At 35.0% G+C, this 20,799-nt stretch overlaps 1 protein-coding gene across 1 annotated transcript in view; it reads right to left on the bottom strand.

Moving 5' to 3' along the window:
• The window catches only part of CCDC141 (coiled-coil domain containing 141), a 53,182-nt gene that overhangs the window by 4,349 nt on the left and 28,034 nt on the right, over nucleotides 1-20,799 (bottom strand). Inside the window, exons 17-25 of the mRNA XM_026052110.1 lie at nucleotides 19,958-20,107; nucleotides 15,225-15,365; nucleotides 14,517-14,711; nucleotides 12,674-12,857; nucleotides 11,495-11,604; nucleotides 10,551-10,661; nucleotides 9,742-9,828; nucleotides 6,585-7,489; nucleotides 5,066-5,238 (exon numbers count right to left, since the gene is read on the bottom strand). Coding sequence (XP_025907895.1) covers nucleotides 5,066-5,238; nucleotides 6,585-7,489; nucleotides 9,742-9,828; nucleotides 10,551-10,661; nucleotides 11,495-11,604; nucleotides 12,674-12,857; nucleotides 14,517-14,711; nucleotides 15,225-15,365; nucleotides 19,958-20,107 — 2,056 coding nt within the window. The remainder of the gene's footprint in view (nucleotides 1-5,065; nucleotides 5,239-6,584; nucleotides 7,490-9,741; nucleotides 9,829-10,550; nucleotides 10,662-11,494; nucleotides 11,605-12,673; nucleotides 12,858-14,516; nucleotides 14,712-15,224; nucleotides 15,366-19,957; nucleotides 20,108-20,799) is intronic.

Genomic DNA, 20,799 nt, shown 5'->3' with positions numbered 1-20,799 from the left:
TCTTCATGAAGGCACTTTTTCACTATAGACAGACCAAAATGCCAATGCATTCCACCCAGATGTATAACTAACATTGAAGTTTCATGATTCATAATTCCTGAAAAAGGCTTCATCTCCTCTTCTTTATTCAGTTCAGAAATGGCAGTAAATCTGCTCATAAAAGAGAATTTACACAACACCAGCTGGCATAAACAAGTAAATTTTTGCCCAAAATAAAGCACCTTTCTAAAATGTCTTTCCCTTTGTTTTATTATGCGTTAGACAAGTAGGTTCATGGCTTGAAGATAAAAAAAATAAAACAAAATTTTTCTGAAGGGCTTTTTTTTTTTATGTAAAAGATATTTTCTAGGTGAAATGCTGTTTGACCTGATGTGCACAAAATTGTATCACTATAAAGAAATGCATATAACACATAGAATAAGACAGACTTTTTTCAATTCCATTAAGACATTAAGCCTAAATGTGTCAGACACTCTTCTGGTGTTTTGGGCTGAAGTCCATACTTTAGAGCTTAGTATTACCTTGGACAGTCCAGCTTTAAATCATGCCAGGATGGTGTTTATTAAAGGGAAAAAAAAAAAAACCCCACACATTTTGATTTTGTATCAGCAAACATTAAAAACTAAAATGACCAGTTTCTACACAGTAAAAAGTATGTTCAAAGAGAACCCTAAATTAACAGCTTCAAACATCTGAAATACAGTGAAATACAGGCTAGTACTGATTGAAGGCCAAAGTCTTTCATAAAGAGAGTCCAGCTTCTGCTAGTAACATTAACCTTAAATACAATGGATGGATACACTTCAGCAACGGTTTTCCCATTAGGTTGCACAGAAATATCAGAATAAGTAACAACAACTAATCAATTAGAAATTATTTCTAGGCTAGATGTTCCATGAGTCATTGAGGCTAGGAAAGGAAAAAATTCTAGCATTACATTGGAGAACATTTGAGGTGAAGTCACACTCTCATAGCTTATATAAGAAGCTTATTCACTCAGAGGCTAACTTGCAGCCCATATTATTAAATACTACACTATTTATAGTAAAAAGTCAAATTTTACTGCAAAATGATCAATAGGCATAACATGGAAAACAGAGCTCTGAACAAAAACAGCACGTGGAGAAACCACAGGGATCTGGGCTTATTAAGCAGCATTCATCCCCAGCCTCTCACACACAGGTGACATGAGGCCATGCAAATTGTTTTCAGCAGCTATTTTTTACTATTTGCCTCACAGTTATTCTTAATCTATTTACTCTTGGCATATGGTTTCAAAGCTCTCAATGTCTTACAATATGTTATTAACAAGCCACCCTATGTTCTCCTAACTGCATCTTCTCAAAAATGTAGGTTAGACTGAGATTCTGGCCAGACAATATTCACACCACTCTACTCAATAACTTTAGATTTGTAGAGCATTGCTTTAAATTAAAAAAACGCATTTTATTTGGAGATTTTGTTTTAGCCAATCTTCTAGCAAACCCAGAAGGCTCTTTATTAAGGAACACCGCGTGGGTCTGATGTTCCCCATTTACCTGAAACATCCACACGTGCAGGGCTTCAGTTTCCTTGAATACCATGGGTTAACCTCATCAGAAGAAGTCTGAAAGCAGAGCTTGTTTTTTTTTTTTGTTTTTTTTTCTGGTTTTTTTTTTTTTTTTTAAATATACAGGTTCCTTAAGCTACAACAAACATATATAAAGAAAAATATATTGTCTTACCCAAGCAATGCGTCCAGATCAGGGTAGCAAAATAGGCACACTTTAGCAAACATTTGAGAGAAAGCCACCTTCTCCATTGCAGCTCCAGCTACATTTTATCCCTAGCTAATCAACCAAAAGCCTTTGCCTGCATTTGCCTAAATACTCACAGCTGGGCCCACAGTCAGGCTGCTTCTTTAGGTGAATAGGAAAAAAAAAAAAAAAACCCCACCAAAAAAAACTTTCTTGCAGTCAAGCAGTATTGCTCACCACTTACTTTATTAACCTGCATACAGGGAAGTAGGAAGCGAGGCTACATTTGTAATATGGTTAAGGATAAAACTGCTGCATTAAAATTGGGGAGACTGATATTTAAATCTGCTTTTCAAATGAGCAGAAAGAGCTGTAAATATTTTGGGGTCTCCAAATCCTTAAAGGTAGATCATGTGACCATGATTAGAGGGAGCTGAGTATAGTAAAACAAAGGGCAAAGCTGCAGAACCAGAGCAAAAGCAACCCCTGTGTATTCCCYGTTTCTGCAGAGTGAAGGAGGAACTGAAGCTTGCAGAACATTAACTATAAAAAAAGACACTGAAAGCAAAAAACTTGACTTTGACCTTGTTGCTGAAGAGTGAGTGAGCATGCCTTTCTGTCATACAAATATTAGTATAGCATAGAGGACATAATTGCCACTGTTTTAGATAATCTGAGCTGAAAAGAGCAACAATTTTCCATCAGAACATTTTCGGAACTCATTTTCATTCACTGTATCAATACACATAAAAGAATCCAGATTGCCAATCTARCAGTAATCAATATTCATTACACATTTCTCTATAAAGGCAAGCATTACAGCCCAGAACCTTTCAGTATCCTACTGTAYTGCCAATATCTGTAATCTCTCCCTCTCTAATACCATCTTTAAATAAAAAAACTTGCTTGCTACAGCTATTAAAAAACGTGCTTGATTTCTCCATACCTATTAAAAGCTGTACATTTAAAACTATCTGCAATTAAATTAAATGCAATACCTTGCTCAGCAAATTCTAGGTCGCAAATTGGAAAGTGTTGGCAGGGAAAGGAATTATTTTATTACTCTGATTTGTATACAATGCTCCGGTAATTCTGTCTATTTGCCTCTCTAATTTATAGAGCTGGTTATTATAGAGCTGGTTAGGTCCAATTACTAGTCTAGATCCAAGCTACTTTCCAATTCCAATTTCAAAAAAAAAAAAAAAAAAAGGCAGAAAACAATTTTAAAAAATGTCCACAAAAACTTCTAACTTTTGAATAATTGGCTTTTGACAGAGTTGCAGCTCAGAATAAAAACAGAAGGTTTAAGAGCATTGGTTGCCTGCAAGGCTCAATGAGTCTGCTAACATCCCTAAGGGAAATGAAGAATACTAAACAGCTATAATTTCCAGTCTGTCGGGAAGAATGTTGGAGGTCAGGTCACCATGTTGACAGTCTGAATCTCGGTATTATGTAACTTCTGATTCCCTGATCACAAAAACTAATATAAACTACAAAACTAACTAGCATTAAATTAGACTACTGTTTCACYTACCAATCACAGATCTACTTGCCAGCTGCTGCCTGTGCATTATTAATGGGTTCAGGATATTAAGCACCGGCAGCTCTGCAGTAAGCAGAACCTTACATACCATATCCAAAGGGCATTTGGGATGTTCTTAACACAACACTGCTTAAGAAAATGCTTATGCAAGTCAAGTTGCTCATACAGATTCTCTGCTGTCTATAAAAACTACAAAAAGTATATAAAGTCATAATGACATAAAAATACTAAATTGAATTTTACTTTCAGGAAAATTTAATATTCAAAATGGTAACTATTAAAATTAACTTTTTTGTGAAATGGAAAGATCCATTTGGGGAGACTTTTTATGGATAAACACTTTGACATGACTGGACTCTGAAAGTTATCACCCCTATCTAAAAGAGCAATTCTAGATAGAGTTTACTTTGCCCCCATCTGCTCACCACCTCCTCCTCCCTCTCCTATTGCCTTGTGGACATCTCCTGTTTCAAAGTTACAGGAATTTTAATAAAGTTGCAGTCACTGAGCCAAAATATCCAACTGTCAGTCCAGTCCCGTCCCTCACTGACCTCCTGCAATATATATTCTGCTCAGAGTATGCAGTGCAGTAAAAGGCTTATTTCCTGTCTGCAAATTTTGCAAGAGATAGTAAATATTTCCTCAATATAAGTTTTCTGTACAGATGTATAAAATGAATGCTGCAAATCRGATATGCAAGCAATATGATGCAGTTTGTCAATTGTTGTGCAAATAGAACAAGCACTAGAGATAAAGGAGAAATTAAAGGTTACATTTGARGATCTTTAAATGAAGTTTATATTGGCACAGATATTTTGGTTTTATCAATCTTTACTTGATGTGGGYGTGCATTATTCTTCTGAGTATTTCTTCAATTAATTGTTTGAAATTTTAAATGTGCACAGATGCTCACTTAAGCTAATACTTTTCTTCACATTAACGATTTAGTAATTTGAAATATTTGAAATATTGATATATTTTATAAGAAGGCAGAGAAAGTATCACAAGAATTACTAMCAACATAAGCAGCAGGTAGACAGGTACGTTGAAAAGCCTTATTTTGTAGACATTTTGGGATTTTAATCTACTGTATGCTAAGCAGATTACTTACACAAATGCTGACAATTCTTGGTCAAATTCTCCCAGTGCAGGCAGGTATATCCCTATTAGAAGTGCTGGAGCTTTCATCTGTTAAGACTATCTGCATTTTTCTGATGTAGTTTTATGCTAGTGCAATCATGCATGTTATGATTGTCTAAGGAGCCTTATCCCAGAAAGAAAACTATTTAAAATGTGTATGAGAAAAATGGCATTGAACAAATAACACATATGGTGTTCAAAAAATTTCATTCTCCTCAAAATCGTAAGTATATTCTAAAATACCCATTGCTCTGAAATATACACTGATCCCATACATCTTCATTTTAACATGTGATGCCTATAAACATTAAAACTGTTCTCAATTCTTTTAATGTCAAAATTTTTAAATACAGTACTCTGCCTCAGATCCYAGAAAATATTTTTGACTTTTTATCTACACATCACTATGACAAAGRAAAACAAACATAATACTGGTATTAAGAAACAAGCAAAATATCAAGGGTGACATAAAAGCAGTTTGGTACAGTTTGTGAAAGATGCAGTAAGATGCTCAATTTCAGGTTGTCAAGTTAAATCCAGTGCAGTCAATACTGTATTTAAGTGAATAGCCAGTACATTAGTGATATGCTAATATAGATGACACACAGCGTTATCCAGTCTATTCTTGTGATAGGTGGCCTGTTACCTTGCACATGGAGAATGGCACTTGATGAGACAGTACCACTAGAATTTTTAGCCCGAACAACATAGAGGCCAGCATCTTTATCACACACCTTCTGAATGAACAACATGTGCCTTGTCTCCTTTTGTAAAAGCTTTAAGTGCCCATCTGCAGTCAGTTTCTGGCCCTTCTTGTACCTGAAGCAGAGAGGCAGTTTTCAAGTCAGATTTATATCACTACATGCTAAGCAGAACTTCCCCAATTCAGACAATCTCTATAACACTAACTTGACAGTAAGAGATGGAGTTAGTTACAGTGTCCTCATCCCTATTTTAAAACAATTACAATATGCATGTATTTTTAAATGACTTAAATTGCTGGATAATATATTCTTCATACTAGAAAATGCAAGTCCYGTGGTTCTGAAAATGGTCCTTCATGGGGAAGTGGGAAAGTCACAGTTGTGTGTGACTGTGTTCAGTACTRGACCCTCAGTAGAATAAAGGATTGGACCCTCAGTTTTGCATTGAAACAATGTTTTTTTCTAATAAGGTGTTGAATTAATCCATTTTCATCCCATGGGAATAGGGTCTTAAGATGAACAAGCAAAATATAAAACAAGCAACATATAAAACTCTCTGAATCTGTCTTCARATACATAAAGTATTCCCCTCATTTACTTGGTTCAGAAAGCATACAGCAATGTGACAGGAAATATATTAGGAGGAATATATTATCTCAATGTAATATATTGAAAAGAAAGGCTTCTGCTGGGAAAGATGAGAATACAGCAAGTGAAATAAAATTTAATCAAAATATGTCAGCACACAGAGGACTAATGCTGAAATTCCACTGCTATTTCAGTCTCTATTCAGAGACTATTCAGTGTCTCTATTTCAGAGACTGAAATAGGCAGAGGATTTTTGAAAAGTCATCTTAAAATGTATTTATATTACATCTCTAGCAAAGAGAGTATAAAGCATTCTCACAGGACATTAGGCAATTCAAAAAGAGAGAGAGAGGAAAATATATAATACAAAACTAGTGCTCTAGTACAGACATTTAGGAATTTTATACATATAACACCTCTCCAGTTTTTGGTAACTCTTATATGTGTGCATGTGTGTGTATGTAGTGGCTATAAATACATATTTGTGTGTTATACATAGAAATATACAAGTTGCTGAGACAATGCAGAGGAATTCATATACAGTAAATCTGGAGTGGACATTTTCTGACAAATTGTTAGAGATAAGGAATGTCAGTAAGAATGAACATAAAAAGTATATGCTGTATTTAAGAAATTTGATTTAGTTGATATGCTTACAATGGCTTGATACTTCAATTATTCATGAAATTAAGTGCAGAGAGATTATTTCAAATAGGTTAATTGTCAAAACTTTTAAAGTGAGAGCCATGCAGATGTGTGGATAGTAAAAGGACTCAAGTCAATTATTCTAATGTATAGATTAATTTAGTTATATGTCATTCAATTTGTCTTACTTGTAGGTATATTTAGTTCTTCTTATTATAAGCTACCCACCATGTCAGTTTAGGCTCTGGGAATCCTGTTACTTCTACTTCCAAAGTTACCGGAGAACCTTCCATGACGGTTATGTTAGACAGAAGCTGGGAGAAGTTAGGCGCCTGTCCAGAAAGGCTGGCCATGCTGTTCTTTTCTGATGCACTTCTAATCTCTTCTCGGGTGACCATCTGCCTCTGACAGCTTCTGCTGGTGTCTGATTGAAACACGAAACCTGAGAATGCATCAGGCAAAGCATGCAGCCCATCCTGGGGTTTAGTAAAGTTATTAAAGTCATGCAATTGTTCTTGTGTTTCTGACATGCTTTTGTTATGGTGTTGTTCAAGGTATTTCAGGTGAGTTTCGCACATTTCACTTATCACGCTATGTGCTGGTTTGGCATTTATTGTGCAGGAAGCAGCGCTAGCTTCAGGTATTTCTTGTGAGCAGTGAGTCAGAGGAGATTCCCCTCTGACTTTGGGAAAAGAATCTATTGAAGACATACAACATTTCTCAAGCTGATCTGATGGGCTCTCCATTCTATTGTTTGTAGCATCAGCATAAGCAGAATTTGTTAAGAGATCAGACGCTTCAGCACCTTTTTTACAGCTAACATCTTTGTGCATGTGCAAGCTATAGGAGCTGACAGGAGCTGACAGGAGCAGGCTATGAGTACTACAGCAGCACTGCTCTTCCAGCTCTGTTTCAGAATGCAAGACGTTGGATTCTGGTGTCTCGGAAAGTGGTGGCAAAGAGATATCATCAGGTGATATACACTCATATTCATCTCCAGAGGGTATTTCTTCTGTCAGGAACTCAGTCTGTAAACTATCCTCTTTGGCTGAAGATGACAGCTCTGTATCCTGTGAAACAAAATCCTCACCAGCTGGGCAGATAACTGGAATACTGGCCAGTTTATTCCTTTCCTTGAATTAGAAGKGGAAAGAAGAGAAGTGGAGGAAAGGAAAAAAAAAAGGAGAGAGGAGTTATCAATATACCAATCAACAATTCATGCAAAAGATAGCAACAGTATTAGAAAAATTTCTTTAAATTAAGCCAAATTAATCAGTTCTGAGAAGCAGGAGGAAATATCTAGAAAACAACCATCATTAACATGCAATATATAACTGRAATGTCAAATATCTCAATAGACTGACAGAAATTATAGTACAAGTACTTAGATACTGATTATTATAATAGTAAAAACAAAGTGTAAAGTATCCTCTTTCCTAAACAGTAAGAGCCTGTGGATATATTTCCTCTAAGTGCTGTTTACTTGTAATTAGGAGGATAGGGGGAAGAGATGGCATAATTACATCTGATGGGAAGCAGATACACAACAATATAAACTTAAGAATCAAGCTATTGCAATTTTGATTCTTAAAGAAAGAGGATCACTAGTTACATTTCAAATTTATGGTGTTAAATCAGTATCTTTCAGATATTTTCCAACCATTTTACATTTTTCCTCCTGTGTCAGTTGTTTCAAGATCTTGCCTGTTAAAATTATTTTTATTAGCTTTGATACTAAAAAAAAAAAAAGCACACATTTATTTCAGAATGAGTGTTCATGGCACAGGAGCTCATTAATTTCAACAGCAAAGCAACAAGACCTTATCTGGTTTATTATCTGGTATTAATTAGTTCTGTGCCTCTTATATACTCACATATTCATCCTTACTTCACAAAGGTGTTCAAAATGTTTACTTATGGAATTCTATTCTTGTTAAGTTCTACACAAAAAATCTTAATCTAGTAGGCAAAGCCTCTATCACCTATAGCCGCACCAAATCAACCAGGTGATATTCAGGAAATCATTGCTCTCAGAACCACATACAACTGGCAATACCCATCACAAAARTATACTGGCACATTCATCAGGCCTCTATTTTTGCGTTATTGCTCTAAATGCAACTGAATCCAAACACAAAGTAAACAAAACTAAAAGGTAATWATAGATGATAGTTTTAATATAGAAGCAGATAAGTACCTTCCTTTTTTTTTTAGCTTAATATCTGTGTTATTACAAAGCTATGTGTGCMATGCCAGACCTACTGATAAACAAGAAAGCTAGAATTTTACTGCATACCCTTTGTCTAAATCACTTAATTCAGCAGTAAAATCACCTTCAATATTGGATATTAAACTCCTTTCTACAAAATTTCCCAATGAAGTCTTATCCCCAAATGTCTCTCAAATTGAATATATCATAGGTATAAATGAGATAAGTAATAATCCACTTTCCAATTTGGTGAAATATTTGACCAACTTCTTTTCCAATTGCTCAAAGAAACCACAATATCTACGGAGTGTTACTTATTCTTTACTGTGTGTATTCATTTTTTTTCATTAAAAATAGAATGTAATTATTCCAGAGATTGCTGGAAAATGAACTGGGGAAAATCCTTTGCAGTGGGGAAGATGAGGGGCATGCTGTCAGACAAGCCTGGCCACCAGGAGGACCTTCAGCCCTGTTATGTCACCTGGGATCAAAGGAGCATGATGATGAATGCACCATGATAAGATCTAGATTGTGTGATAGTTCTCACTGAAACAAACTAATACAAGAAACCTCTCTTGCAATTTCTCAAAAGCATATGCAAAACTGAGTACTACTAGCCTTGAGCTAGATATTGCTAACCCTGAATGAGAGGCTATGCTAGGCCTTTTCTCAAAAGGGATGGAAATGGAAGACAAAAGCCCCAGTGATAAGAACCTGCTACTTCTGTAAGTGAAGTATGGAGTGATGAAAAGGGTAGAGAAGTATCCTAGCTGCCATACCTCACATCTGAGGTTTCACATTCCCTTGACTTCTCTCCTTGGCAGCTGAGGCACAGTCTGGCAAGGACTGACAACACTGTGGCCTAGCAAAATACAAAACATGGGTACAGTCTTATGTTGGGTGAGGCACCTGAGGGCTTTTGGAACACTCACAAAAATTAAAGTCAATAGTGAAACTCTCACTGACTTAGACTCGAGATAATGTGGTGGCTCAACACAGAGAGGAGAACCTTCTCTGTTTAAATGAAAGGATGTTAACATTTGCTGAATTTCTGCAGATCAATCAGTCATTTCGGAGCAGCAGTGGATTGAGAGGTAAAATTCTTTTGAGAGTATACAAGAACAACTACCAATTTATTTTTTAAAAAGAGTGACTATCAAAATGAACAGCAGATACCTGTTTAGTGTTCCCAGAAGGAGAACGAGTATAGTTTTTCTTCTCTGTAATGCTTTCTGAATTCAAGTGTAAAATATCTGATCTAACCTGAAAGAAAAATGTTAAATGTTAACGTTTTCCTGATGAAGAATTTAATAATTGACCAGAGAAAAAAAAAAAAATTCCTGCCTACCATTTCTTAGCTCAAATTCTGAGCTCTGAGGGAAGCACTTATAATTCTACTGAATTTATATCTTGTCCCTCAGGGAAAAACAAAAATTCTGTGTTCTGCGAAATAGTGACAGTAGTTCCTGTTATTACATTCCATGTCCAGTAAGTCTGATTGGAAAGGAGAGAGCAAAGTCTGCTTTCCTTTAGGAGAAGGAGGAATGGTTGCATTCAGGATGGTTATATTAGAAATACTATGGTAACAAGCCAAAAGGAATACTGGTATGTRTATGAAAAAAAAGGAAATACAGTGCCATGCAAGATGACATATAGGTGAGGAAGAGAATGGAGAACAGCAACAATAGTTTAGTGACTAAAACRGAAAACTACTTTCAGAGACAATCATCGATCTCATCATCCATCCACAGCCTACTCCACATAAAGTTCAGTAAAAGGAAGGCTGAAACAATGAAAGGAGACAGGAAGAACATGGAGTTTGGTTGGGAGGTAAAGCGGGGACTAAAAAGGAGAGAGGAAAAGAAGATAAATGAGTACAYCAATGACACCAATCTTAAGGGCGGCTCTAGACTAAAAAGCAAGCATCTTCAACAGCATACCAGTCTTTTAAGAAACAGATTTCTGGTCCAGAAAATATAACTAACCTTTTGCCTTTGTTCYCCTACTTTGTCTTCAGTAGTATCCGTACATGCATCTTGATCATTTCCTGTTTCTGCTTTTTGTACTGCAGCCAACTCTTCAGCAAATTCACATTTCTGTCATGTAAAAAAGGAAATTAAATAAGGTAGTTATTGTTAATAACTATAAGTAATTGGTAATTAATAAACTGTGTTACATTCTGAACAACATAGGATTAAAAAAAAAGTGAAATCTAATCTCTAAAAATACCAGAAGTGGTGTAAATTTCTTATGGCAGATATACTCAGCAAATCTTATTCATTTCAGGATAAGCAAAGACTCATTTTTTCAAAGCTGAAGAGAACTTCTCTGAGATGAGGAAAACATAGGATACCACAGACTAAGTCAAACAGTTGGYCAAGAATCTGAGGATATTAAACAAATTTGTATCAAGAATAACTAAAGGAAAATAAAGGATTAGGAGTCAAACTACTAGAAAAAATGAGGATAAGGAAAAATAATCCTCCAGAAAGACATTTTGGAAGGTCAGGTCTGCAGAGGAAAGAATCACTCTGGAATCCCTAGAATGTTCAAATCTGTCTAAGGTCTTTTACGCATAAAACAAGCAGCTGGAATATCAATTTTCATCGGCCTTTTACTCCATCCCTCTATTTTCCAGAGGGATAATTCATATTCATTGTGATTTGAGTTAACTCAGCTTTCATCAGCTACTTCAAGTAGCTGATCAAATGATCAGCTACTTTATACCATCTCGTTCTTTTTGGCTAATACTTAGGCCTAACTTAAATCTCAAAGACTGCACAACTTCTTACAAACAAGTACAAATATAGCAGAAATCTGGAAAAGCATACAGTAGTTTATGAAGTCTTCAGAAATTTTTCAAAATTGTCGTTCAAAATCAAGAGATTTCAGAGAACATCACAGTAGTGATAATTCCCAGGAAAAATACCTGAATTTCCTTAAGTTCTCCCAGAGATCTACATAACTCATCAATAGAATTAAGAACTTCTCTGTACTTCGATATAGTCTTTTCAGCATATTTTTTTCCTTCTTCAATACCTGCAAAGGGAAAATAGCAACAACACAGAATATCTCAAATAGAYGTTTAGCAGTTAATGCAATTTCTAATCCCACAATACTACAATAATATTAATCTAAGTTTAGTTTTGCTGAAGGAGTTTTATGATACAGAACAAATATGCTTTTCTACCTATTATTACCTTAGTTGAGATGGACCTTCATAGTTTCTGCAAAAGTAGTGGAACGGGGAAGCATTTTTCCATGCAAAAATTTAAAGAACACAAAGCAACTTCTCTCTCTTACACTTCCTAATGAGCTGGTGTCAGGAATCCACTCTCCCAGCTCCTTTTTTTTTTTTTAAACAGGAATGTTTTAAATATTCAAAAGATAGAAAAGTAAGTACCATCAGCATTCTTTAAATAGGCTTTTGACATTAAATTAGAGGAACTTAAAAGTCCTGTTCGACTTTGGTGACATTTCATCAGATTTACTACTTTTCTTTATAGGCTACAACATCCTTGCCCATTTGTATAGATACTTTACCTTTGGATTAAGCAACTTCAACAAGTACATGAACACGGCAAGCAGGAAAACCACAGATCTTCAAATTTGTTGACCTCAAGTCTCATTGGTCAGTAATGTTTCAAAACAAGGCAATTGCAAATAAAGTATTTACGGAACAGTCCATATTTTGTGTTAAAATAATACTTAAATTAATGATCAAATATCAGTAGGTAATRGTAGTGTAATTGTAACTCAGGGCTCACTCACACAGCAGGGAGAGTAGCATGGTAATATACTTTGAATTCAAAGGCTTTCCTGTCAGGAAAYAGCACAAGCCATGAAGTCTTATTTCCAAACTCATAAATATTACAAGGACATCCATGCTTAGATTTCCAGGTGAACTCAAAAAGCGCAACAACTACCAGCTTTCCAGTATTTTAATATTTGTATTTTTAATAATTATTCTGAAATATTTCAGCTCTCCAGTCAATCCTCAACATTTGATTTTTCATGGTGTTTTCTTCTTAAATAAATAGGAAATCTGCTTGCTCCTATCCTAAACTATTATGCTTTTTACACATTACATTACCACATAGCTCCTCACCATATAATCGTTTAGCAAGCTCCATAATCTCCAGAATTTTTTCTTCCTGTTGAGGCACTGCGGGCTGAATAAACTTATTGAATTGCTTGTAGAGAGACTCTATTGCTTCTCTTGTTTTACACTCTGAAGAATACTTGTGAACTCTAACTACTGTTGCACTCGYATCTTCAAACCAAAATTGACACTGAGGTGCATTTGGAAGAATAGAAACACTACATTAAAAATTATATTATACTTCATAATAGAATAATATAATATCAATATAGAATAATATATAAAGAGAATGCGTATGCATACAAACAAGTATACAGGAGTTCAAGCTTTTCTAGTATGGACATAACTACTCTTTCAACTTTCAATAATTAATGACATGCTGCACTCTAAATCTTCCTGTAACAACTTAACCTGCAAAACATTTGTTCATTACCAATATTCTTTGGAACATTAATAGCTGCTGCATTTTCTTTAAATGTTAGTACCGTGCTTGTTATACAAGTACGGTGATGTTCTTTATCAGTTAATGCTTCTGCAAATACACATCTCTGAGTTCTTTCCATCTCAAATATCAGCTGGCTAATTCCCCAGACCTCATATCCTGGCCACAGCTTTACCTGTATAAAGGAGGAAAGATTGATTAGGTCTACTCTACTGGGAAACAGGGTTTATTTTCAGCAAACATTAAAGTTGTTGAGAGTCCTTCTGCAGACAAGAATGGGCTTTAGAACATACTCTTAATAATCACTTTTGCTTAGCAATAGGACAGAATATGACAGAATCTGGTATTCATTTCAGCATTATCAGTATTGCACTTTATGGCAAGCAACTAATAGTCACAATTTTTAATCATCATTAAAATTACTGTTTAAAACTGGGCCTATCCCATGAAAGAAAATTACTGAGTAAAAGGTACCTTTTTATACTTCTAAAGTAAGTCAACAGTTGAAAGTTTAGCTATGGATAGATTATAAAAGTTAATGTACAGCCGTTAAATTATTTTGCTAATAATATATGAAATGGTACATTTTTCAGATCACTGAACACTGGTAGCTTTAGACCAAAATATAGTGTTATGATCTATCATTAAGGGAATTCACCCATCATGTCTTCAGATCACTCTGGAAATCTGAACAGAATTAATTCTAAAAATAAACAACGATGATAGGAATGTGCTTGACTCACAACAGATGCACCAACAAAAGAGGGCAAGAGATAATACTGCTTTAAGGCTTTCTTCCTCTCTCTCTCTTTTTTTTTTTTTTTTTTAAACAATGCATGAGGCAGTCCTTGGATATATTAAAATAAAGCTGGAGAAAGACTTAAACAGACTGCACCTTCAGTAAAAATATACCACACAGAAATTACGGTATTTTATATGCTGCTTGTTAAGGAATTGAATATTTTGCATTTCATTTCTGACTTTATGTACCACACAGAGAGCTCTTGCTAACAACTAGTAAAGAGGGACTTGTGGTGACCTGGATCTTGTGATTTGACAGCTACCAAAGAAGCCCTTGCAGCACTTGTGTTACCCCAGAACACGTTTGCAAAAAAAAAAAAAAAGTGCTCAGAAGTATGAAGATTAATATGTTGAATCACTATGAATACCATATGGAGGTGGAGAACACATTCTTACATGTAGCCGGGCAAAAATATGGTAAAGTTATTTGCCTTTTCCCCTTTCTCTACAAAATCGTAAAGAAAAAGTTGAAGAAAATCCAGATTTTCACTAAGCTGCTACTTTTGAAAGCCACATATTTTGCCTGAGGTAGTTATAAGCACTTTTATCTAGCACAGCCTTAGCTCCTTACTACAGCCACAGTGGAATTCTCAGGTTTACTAGTACCTCTTCCATCATCTGTTGCAGATGCTCCACGAGATCCAGATTTTGCTTGTAATCCTGCACAACTTGGCCAAAGTCACTCAGCTGTTTTTGTAACTCACTGACTGATCCTAAGAGGGCTTTGCCTTTAGCGTTAGGTTGGTTTGCCACAGAATCAATGACTTTCGTCTCTAAATTATCCATCTTCTTTGTAAGAATCTGTTTGAAAGATGTAGCAATATTAAATATTTTAACAAAAATATTTGTTTCTAGAAACAAAGTATAAACTATACCTGTTAAAGATGGAAATGAGTTAAGCGCTCAGCTTATAAATAAATATCTGCATTAATAAGACATAAGACCTTAAGGTTGAACAAACCTTTCATTGAATCCGCACAGGAAAAAAAGTATTGCTAAGCCTATTAAGACAAAATTCAGGTTCACTTAAGCACCGTAGACATTTATATCCTCCAGTATTGACATATGGTTTAAGATTTGATGCAAGTAGTATCACTGACAAACTAGAACAGGTTTCCTAGAGAGGCTGTGAAGTCTCCATCCTTGGAAATAATCAAAATCTGACTGATTTTGACAGACAAGACAGAAAAAGGAGATCACAAGGATTGACAGGGAGACTCACAATATACTTTGCATCTCATATCATCTACTTAGCATAGGTCAAAATACTTTAACACATGAAGTTTTCATCAAAACTAAGATTTCTAATATTACCTGTATTTTCTCAGCACACATAACAACTTGCTGAATCTGTATTTTAAGTACTTTCAAGTTTCGAGCTCTTTCAGTTTTCTTAGTATAGTTAAACTTCAAATTGTTGAATTTCTTTTTAAGATCCTTAAATGATTCTCTGAGCTGAAATAGAGCGAGCATATTTTTCAGTAAAAAAGCACACGTTACTATAGCTTTTCTCAAGAGAAATTKAAAAGGCAACAATGTAAACGCTGAGAATTTGATATAGAAATTAGTGACACTGTAAAGCATATCATTAAGTATCCTTAATGTCTCAATTTATTAACAACACTGGAAACTCATAACCTTTCAGAATCAATATTAACTAATTAAATAACTGGTTATAAATAACTGAAAATATATGGTAGCACAATTTGTTTCTGCAAGATTACAGTTGACTATATGACTACAGGCAACACATCTATAGCAAGAGGACAGCAGTCACGTAAGGATCTGTATTTGCTCTGATTACTAAGCTTTGTTTTTAGAACAGCTGGTGCAAAAAAGTGAGATAAAATATGATTAGATACTTGTTCAGAGATTCTGCGTAAAAACTCCCTTTAGGTTCCCATTGCTTTTAACTACAGGCAGAACACAATCTTCAGATACTGTATGTATTTCAACAGTGAAAAATGATAGCCATGGAAATGGCTACCCATGCTTACCTTCCAGAAAAATAATCTATCTAGCTTTGGACATGTAGAACTGATTTTTTTTGCAAGTATCCTTCTTCTATATTTAGTTTATATCACTTTTTTGGGGTAGAGTTGGGAGGTTCAAATAGGAATTTATCATTATATTGTGAACTACTCCTCAAGAACCATTTGAAGGGGAGAAGAAAGTTCATATTTGTCAGAATTTATTTTAAGGGTAGATGAGGTCCTCTCTGACCTAAATTACATTCCATGATTCTATAATCATAGTAAAAGCTACGGATTGCTCTGCAACAATGTTAATGAACAGGAAATAAGCTGAAGGGAAATAATATTAATTAGCAAAGGAATAATATTGGAAGCCCTTGTTATGAAAGTTACACTTGACCTTAATTTTATACACTGTTATAGTCAAAACATCTCAGTAGGATTATTTGCAGCAAGCAAAGAGGAATTCAGCTCTTTTCAGGATCAAGATGTAGAATATATGAGTATTTGTATTTAAAATAATGATTTTCTGAGTATGGTGGCATATTAGAGAAGTTCTGGTTAACAAATACTCAAAAAAAAGTAATTTAACTACAGCTACATAAATTGTGTACTCAACGAGTACTGTTACCAGTCAGTACTGCCTGGTGATGCAAACAACGGTAGAGAAAATGACTCTCATTGTGATATAGTTTAAGGTGACCCATTAGTTGCAATTTTGGAGAATTTACACATTTCAAGATTCTTAGGCGGACCTACACCAGCTGAGAAAATCAATGTTAAATTTAGTTACATTAGATTTGATAGAGAATTTTTCTATGTTTATATACACCATGAAAATGAGTTATACTGCATAGTTGTTACATTTTTACTTCTATGTACTTAGTCATTTCAGTCTTTATGTAAGTCATGTGCTATAAATAAGCATACCAAATGCACAGTTAAATTATTCTTAAGGTTTTATGAACTTTTACTGGGTATAAAATACTATGTTATTTCAATATTTTTCATCTGCAAGTCAATTTTTTTGAAATGCAAATATATCTTTTTATATATTAAAGTTGTTTTTAAATGCCTCCAATATGAGAATTATGTATTCTATGTGTACAATAAATTATGCTGATTTACATTAAAGGAAGCAATATAAGAGAAATATATCATTCAAAATGCTTTACAGTCCATTTCTCCAGACACATACAATGAAAGTAAGTCTACTTATTTGATTAGTGTTGATATGTTTAGGTCATACCTGCAACTTGATATTTAACTTAACATATTTGAGGGTTTTGTTTTGAATATCAGAGTCATAAAGATATTTTTTCCAAACCTAGGGAGTAATGAATGCTCCTTTTGTAACTATTGCTAGTGGAACAGCTAATAATCATTAGTAGTAGTTGTAGTATTACTACATACTAATGCTTATGCATTGAGGGATATATTTTTCATTTTCATTTCATCTACCCATGATTTCAGCAACGGACAGACAGATGGCATTCACTCAGTGTCATGAGAAAGAAGGGAATTCTCTCACCAGCTTTGTGATCTCCAATTAGTTTAAGCTTTTTATCCCATCTAAGGATACAGAATAATAAAAATCTATCTGACAGCATTCTGTAGAAYGGTATTTTGTGCTCAGAATACAGAGGTTTTATTTGCTGGTTTATTTGAGGAAAACAAGAGATGAGTAAGTTTATTTTAGTTTATTATGTATGTTTATTAATGCATGTACATTTGTTAGGGATCATTTATAAGGCCAGAGGCTCTYCTCAGAGCAGTACACGATATCAGATCGCCTTGTTTCAGACACGATGGCTCGTATGTCAAAGGTCTGCAGCTGCTGTCACTCTTCTAGCCTCAGTGGAAARCCAGATTCAACTCAGACTTGATTCAGTTGATCCCCTCACAGCACATATACGCAGAAATCCTTTTCAACACCAGCAATTGTACTAAGAAGAGTAAAAGACTCTTAATATTTAGAAAAAACTTAACATAGCTCAGCTTTTCCTCATTCCTTGAAAAATGGAATGAGAAATGCTAAAGAAACTATACATCCTGATACTTGAGAGACTTCAGCCCAGCAGCCTGATGGAAGTGTGCAACTTGTCCATTGTGTCAGAGCAATTAATCAGGCAGCTGTTCCCAGCTATGGCTGGCCTGGCAGGGGTGGGGACCCACAGGCAGGAGGGGGAGCTGGATGTCAATTGCTGAGATTTATCACACAAGAAGCAGAGAATAAATGAGGAAAAAAAAAAGATACAAATCTGCTTTTGAAATATTTGTATTAATACTAAAGCTTCAGTAATACTTCAATTCCTCTGTGAAACTTTTTGAAGGTACTTCAGCGATGTTAAGCACCTCTTCCTTTTTATGCCCACAAAAACTTGTAGTAACTCTAGTAATTAAAAAAGCTCATAAAAGTAGGGTGACTAAAAATAGCTGTTCAAAGGGACAAACATTAAAGTCAGCCAGAAAGCAGGAGGGAAAAAAAAAGTTACTCAGTTTATTAGTGGTCATGAATTTTGTGCTCATCAAAGAGCACATCACCATTTGTAATGATGAGATATATTCTGTGAATTATCAATTTCTGCTGATCTGTGAACCACAAAAGGTCAGTATCCTCTGCACTTGAAATCCACATTTTCAGGCTTTAATAAAGGACGTGACCAGGGAGAGCGCTAAGAGCTCAGGGTCTGTTACTCTTCTGTTGCAGGTTACATGCAGGCATGCAGAAATGTCAAGTTTTACTGGACTGACTCAGCTCTATCACAAAGCTATAAACTGTGCTACAAACGACTGCGGGGCAGTGATGAGCTGCAGCTCTTCACAAGCTGTTATCCAATCTAGTTAGTGAGGCAGGAAGCCCACACTGGTAATCTCAAATGTCATATGAACTTTCCTTATAGTTTACAAAGATTTAGAGGGCAGGCATAAGTCCTTTCTTGCTTCTGCAATTTCTCTTTGAGCAGACTCACAAAAATACATATTTTACTCTTTGGTCCTTCAAGACTATTTCAAAACWCATACCAGATACTACTTTGCTATAAACGTAAGTATTTGCTTCCTTACTGCTTAAAGTAACACTAATGTATTTGTGACATAGCTAGCTTGTGATCACAGCATGGTATTTTCAGGCACCACTGAGTCATATTCCCCAACAACCCTGACTCATATGCTTTACTTATATTTTAAAGCCACCATATTATACATAGTGGAATTTAAGCAGTTGCGGTAGAATTTCAAGTATCTTCCCCCAGCTTTAAAATTTGGTTTGTGCCCCGGTTAACCACAACTAAACCACCTGGTTGGCTCTTCAGGCTCTGACAGACACTAACAGCTGCTCCTTTCTGCTCACACAGAAAGTGAAATAATTATTTGCTTAGACCTGACAGATGGTAAAGGAATTGTTATTTAAGACAGGTCTGCTTGATATTCACAATACTGTCAGAMTAATTAAAATTGTTAAAACTAACACATTAAAATTGTTAAAATTAACAGAATTAAAAAATATTGAAGCAAATTTACTTATAACTTCAGCATTTTTGAACTAGTTGATCATCTAGTTTCTTGATCTCTTAATAGAATTAATTATAAATACTCGTGGAAGAAAAATAGCAGCATATATACAGATTAATGCATATACAGATATATTAGTGTTTGTTTAGGAAACATGTTCAATACTAACTTATAGCAAAAATAGTATCTAACTAAATAAAAACATACCACAGGACAATTCAGTATTATTTCAGTTATATTGCTCAACAATTAGCTCTGAAAGGTATTAAACCTAGTCAGACAAGACGACATTTCCAAATTAAAATGCAATAAAACACCATAATTGCTACCAAAATGGAAAATAAGCTTTACAATTATTTTGCAGTGGATTTTYATCAACTGTGACAATCTCATATATGATTTATACTTCACAAATCAGCTATGCAGGGCATGTGACAAGTAGCAAATGTCACTGACACCCAATTCATTTAAGTTTAGGGCTATGGTAAATAGCAATACACATTATAGCACGGAATAGCTCTTTTGACAGACATTTAGCATGTCAGGATTTCTCTAACTGACCTCATTTATGTCCTCTTGAGTGGTACAGAGTTGGAAATTGCGTGATAGCTCTTCCTCATACTTCTCTGCTTTGGAGCTCCAGTTAATGCTGTCAAACTCAAGTCTAGCAAGTTCCTGCTTCAGATTCTTTACAGAAAGATTTAAGTGATTCTAAACAGGAAAGAGACACAGGAAAGAAGAATAAGATATACAAGAAGTTTACTGATTCTATTGATTTAAAATCTTTTTGAGTCAGAGCACGAGTAATCAGTTTTAACGGGCTAGATTAAAGATTTACTCTTTGTCTGTGTAATCCATAGACAGACTAGGGAATAACTGAGAGTCAAACCCACAACTTAACACCATGGTGATGTTCTGAACCAAGAAGTAGCAACGTGTTCTAGGCCTTTGCCACTTGGAAATGAGCTTCTCCCTGCTGCCCAACACATTTTGGAAGGGGGAACATCAGTAGATCTCTGATCATGCCTTTTTCTTCTTGATTTCCCACTCTGAGGAGCAGACCGGTAATGTGGATAACATAAGCAGGTCATAAGGGAATGTCTTGCTTTCTCCCCATTAACCGAAAACAGGGCAGTAACAATCCCGCCCTTTATAAATAATTCCTTTTCAAAATGATGACCATTTCTTCCCTTAGCAAATCAATCTGAAATCCACTACTAAGGTGACATGGTTATATTTTTTTTTCTGTTTGTTGTTGTTATTTGTTGAGAGAAAAATACACATGAAAAGCTGTTTTTCTAAAGTAGCTGAAGCCTAATACATAGCCATGGCTATTAAAAAGCATCACCAGTAAGGACTTGACCTTCACAAAAAATACCAGAGCTAGAAGTCAGCTTTTCTTC

Source organism: Nothoprocta perdicaria, unplaced genomic scaffold (genome assembly GCF_003342845.1).
Source record: "Nothoprocta perdicaria isolate Ctin4 unplaced genomic scaffold, notPer1 scaffold_83, whole genome shotgun sequence".
Classification (NCBI taxonomy): domain Eukaryota; kingdom Metazoa; phylum Chordata; class Aves; order Tinamiformes; family Tinamidae; genus Nothoprocta; species Nothoprocta perdicaria.
This window is presented reverse-complemented; position numbering and strand designations above follow the sequence as displayed.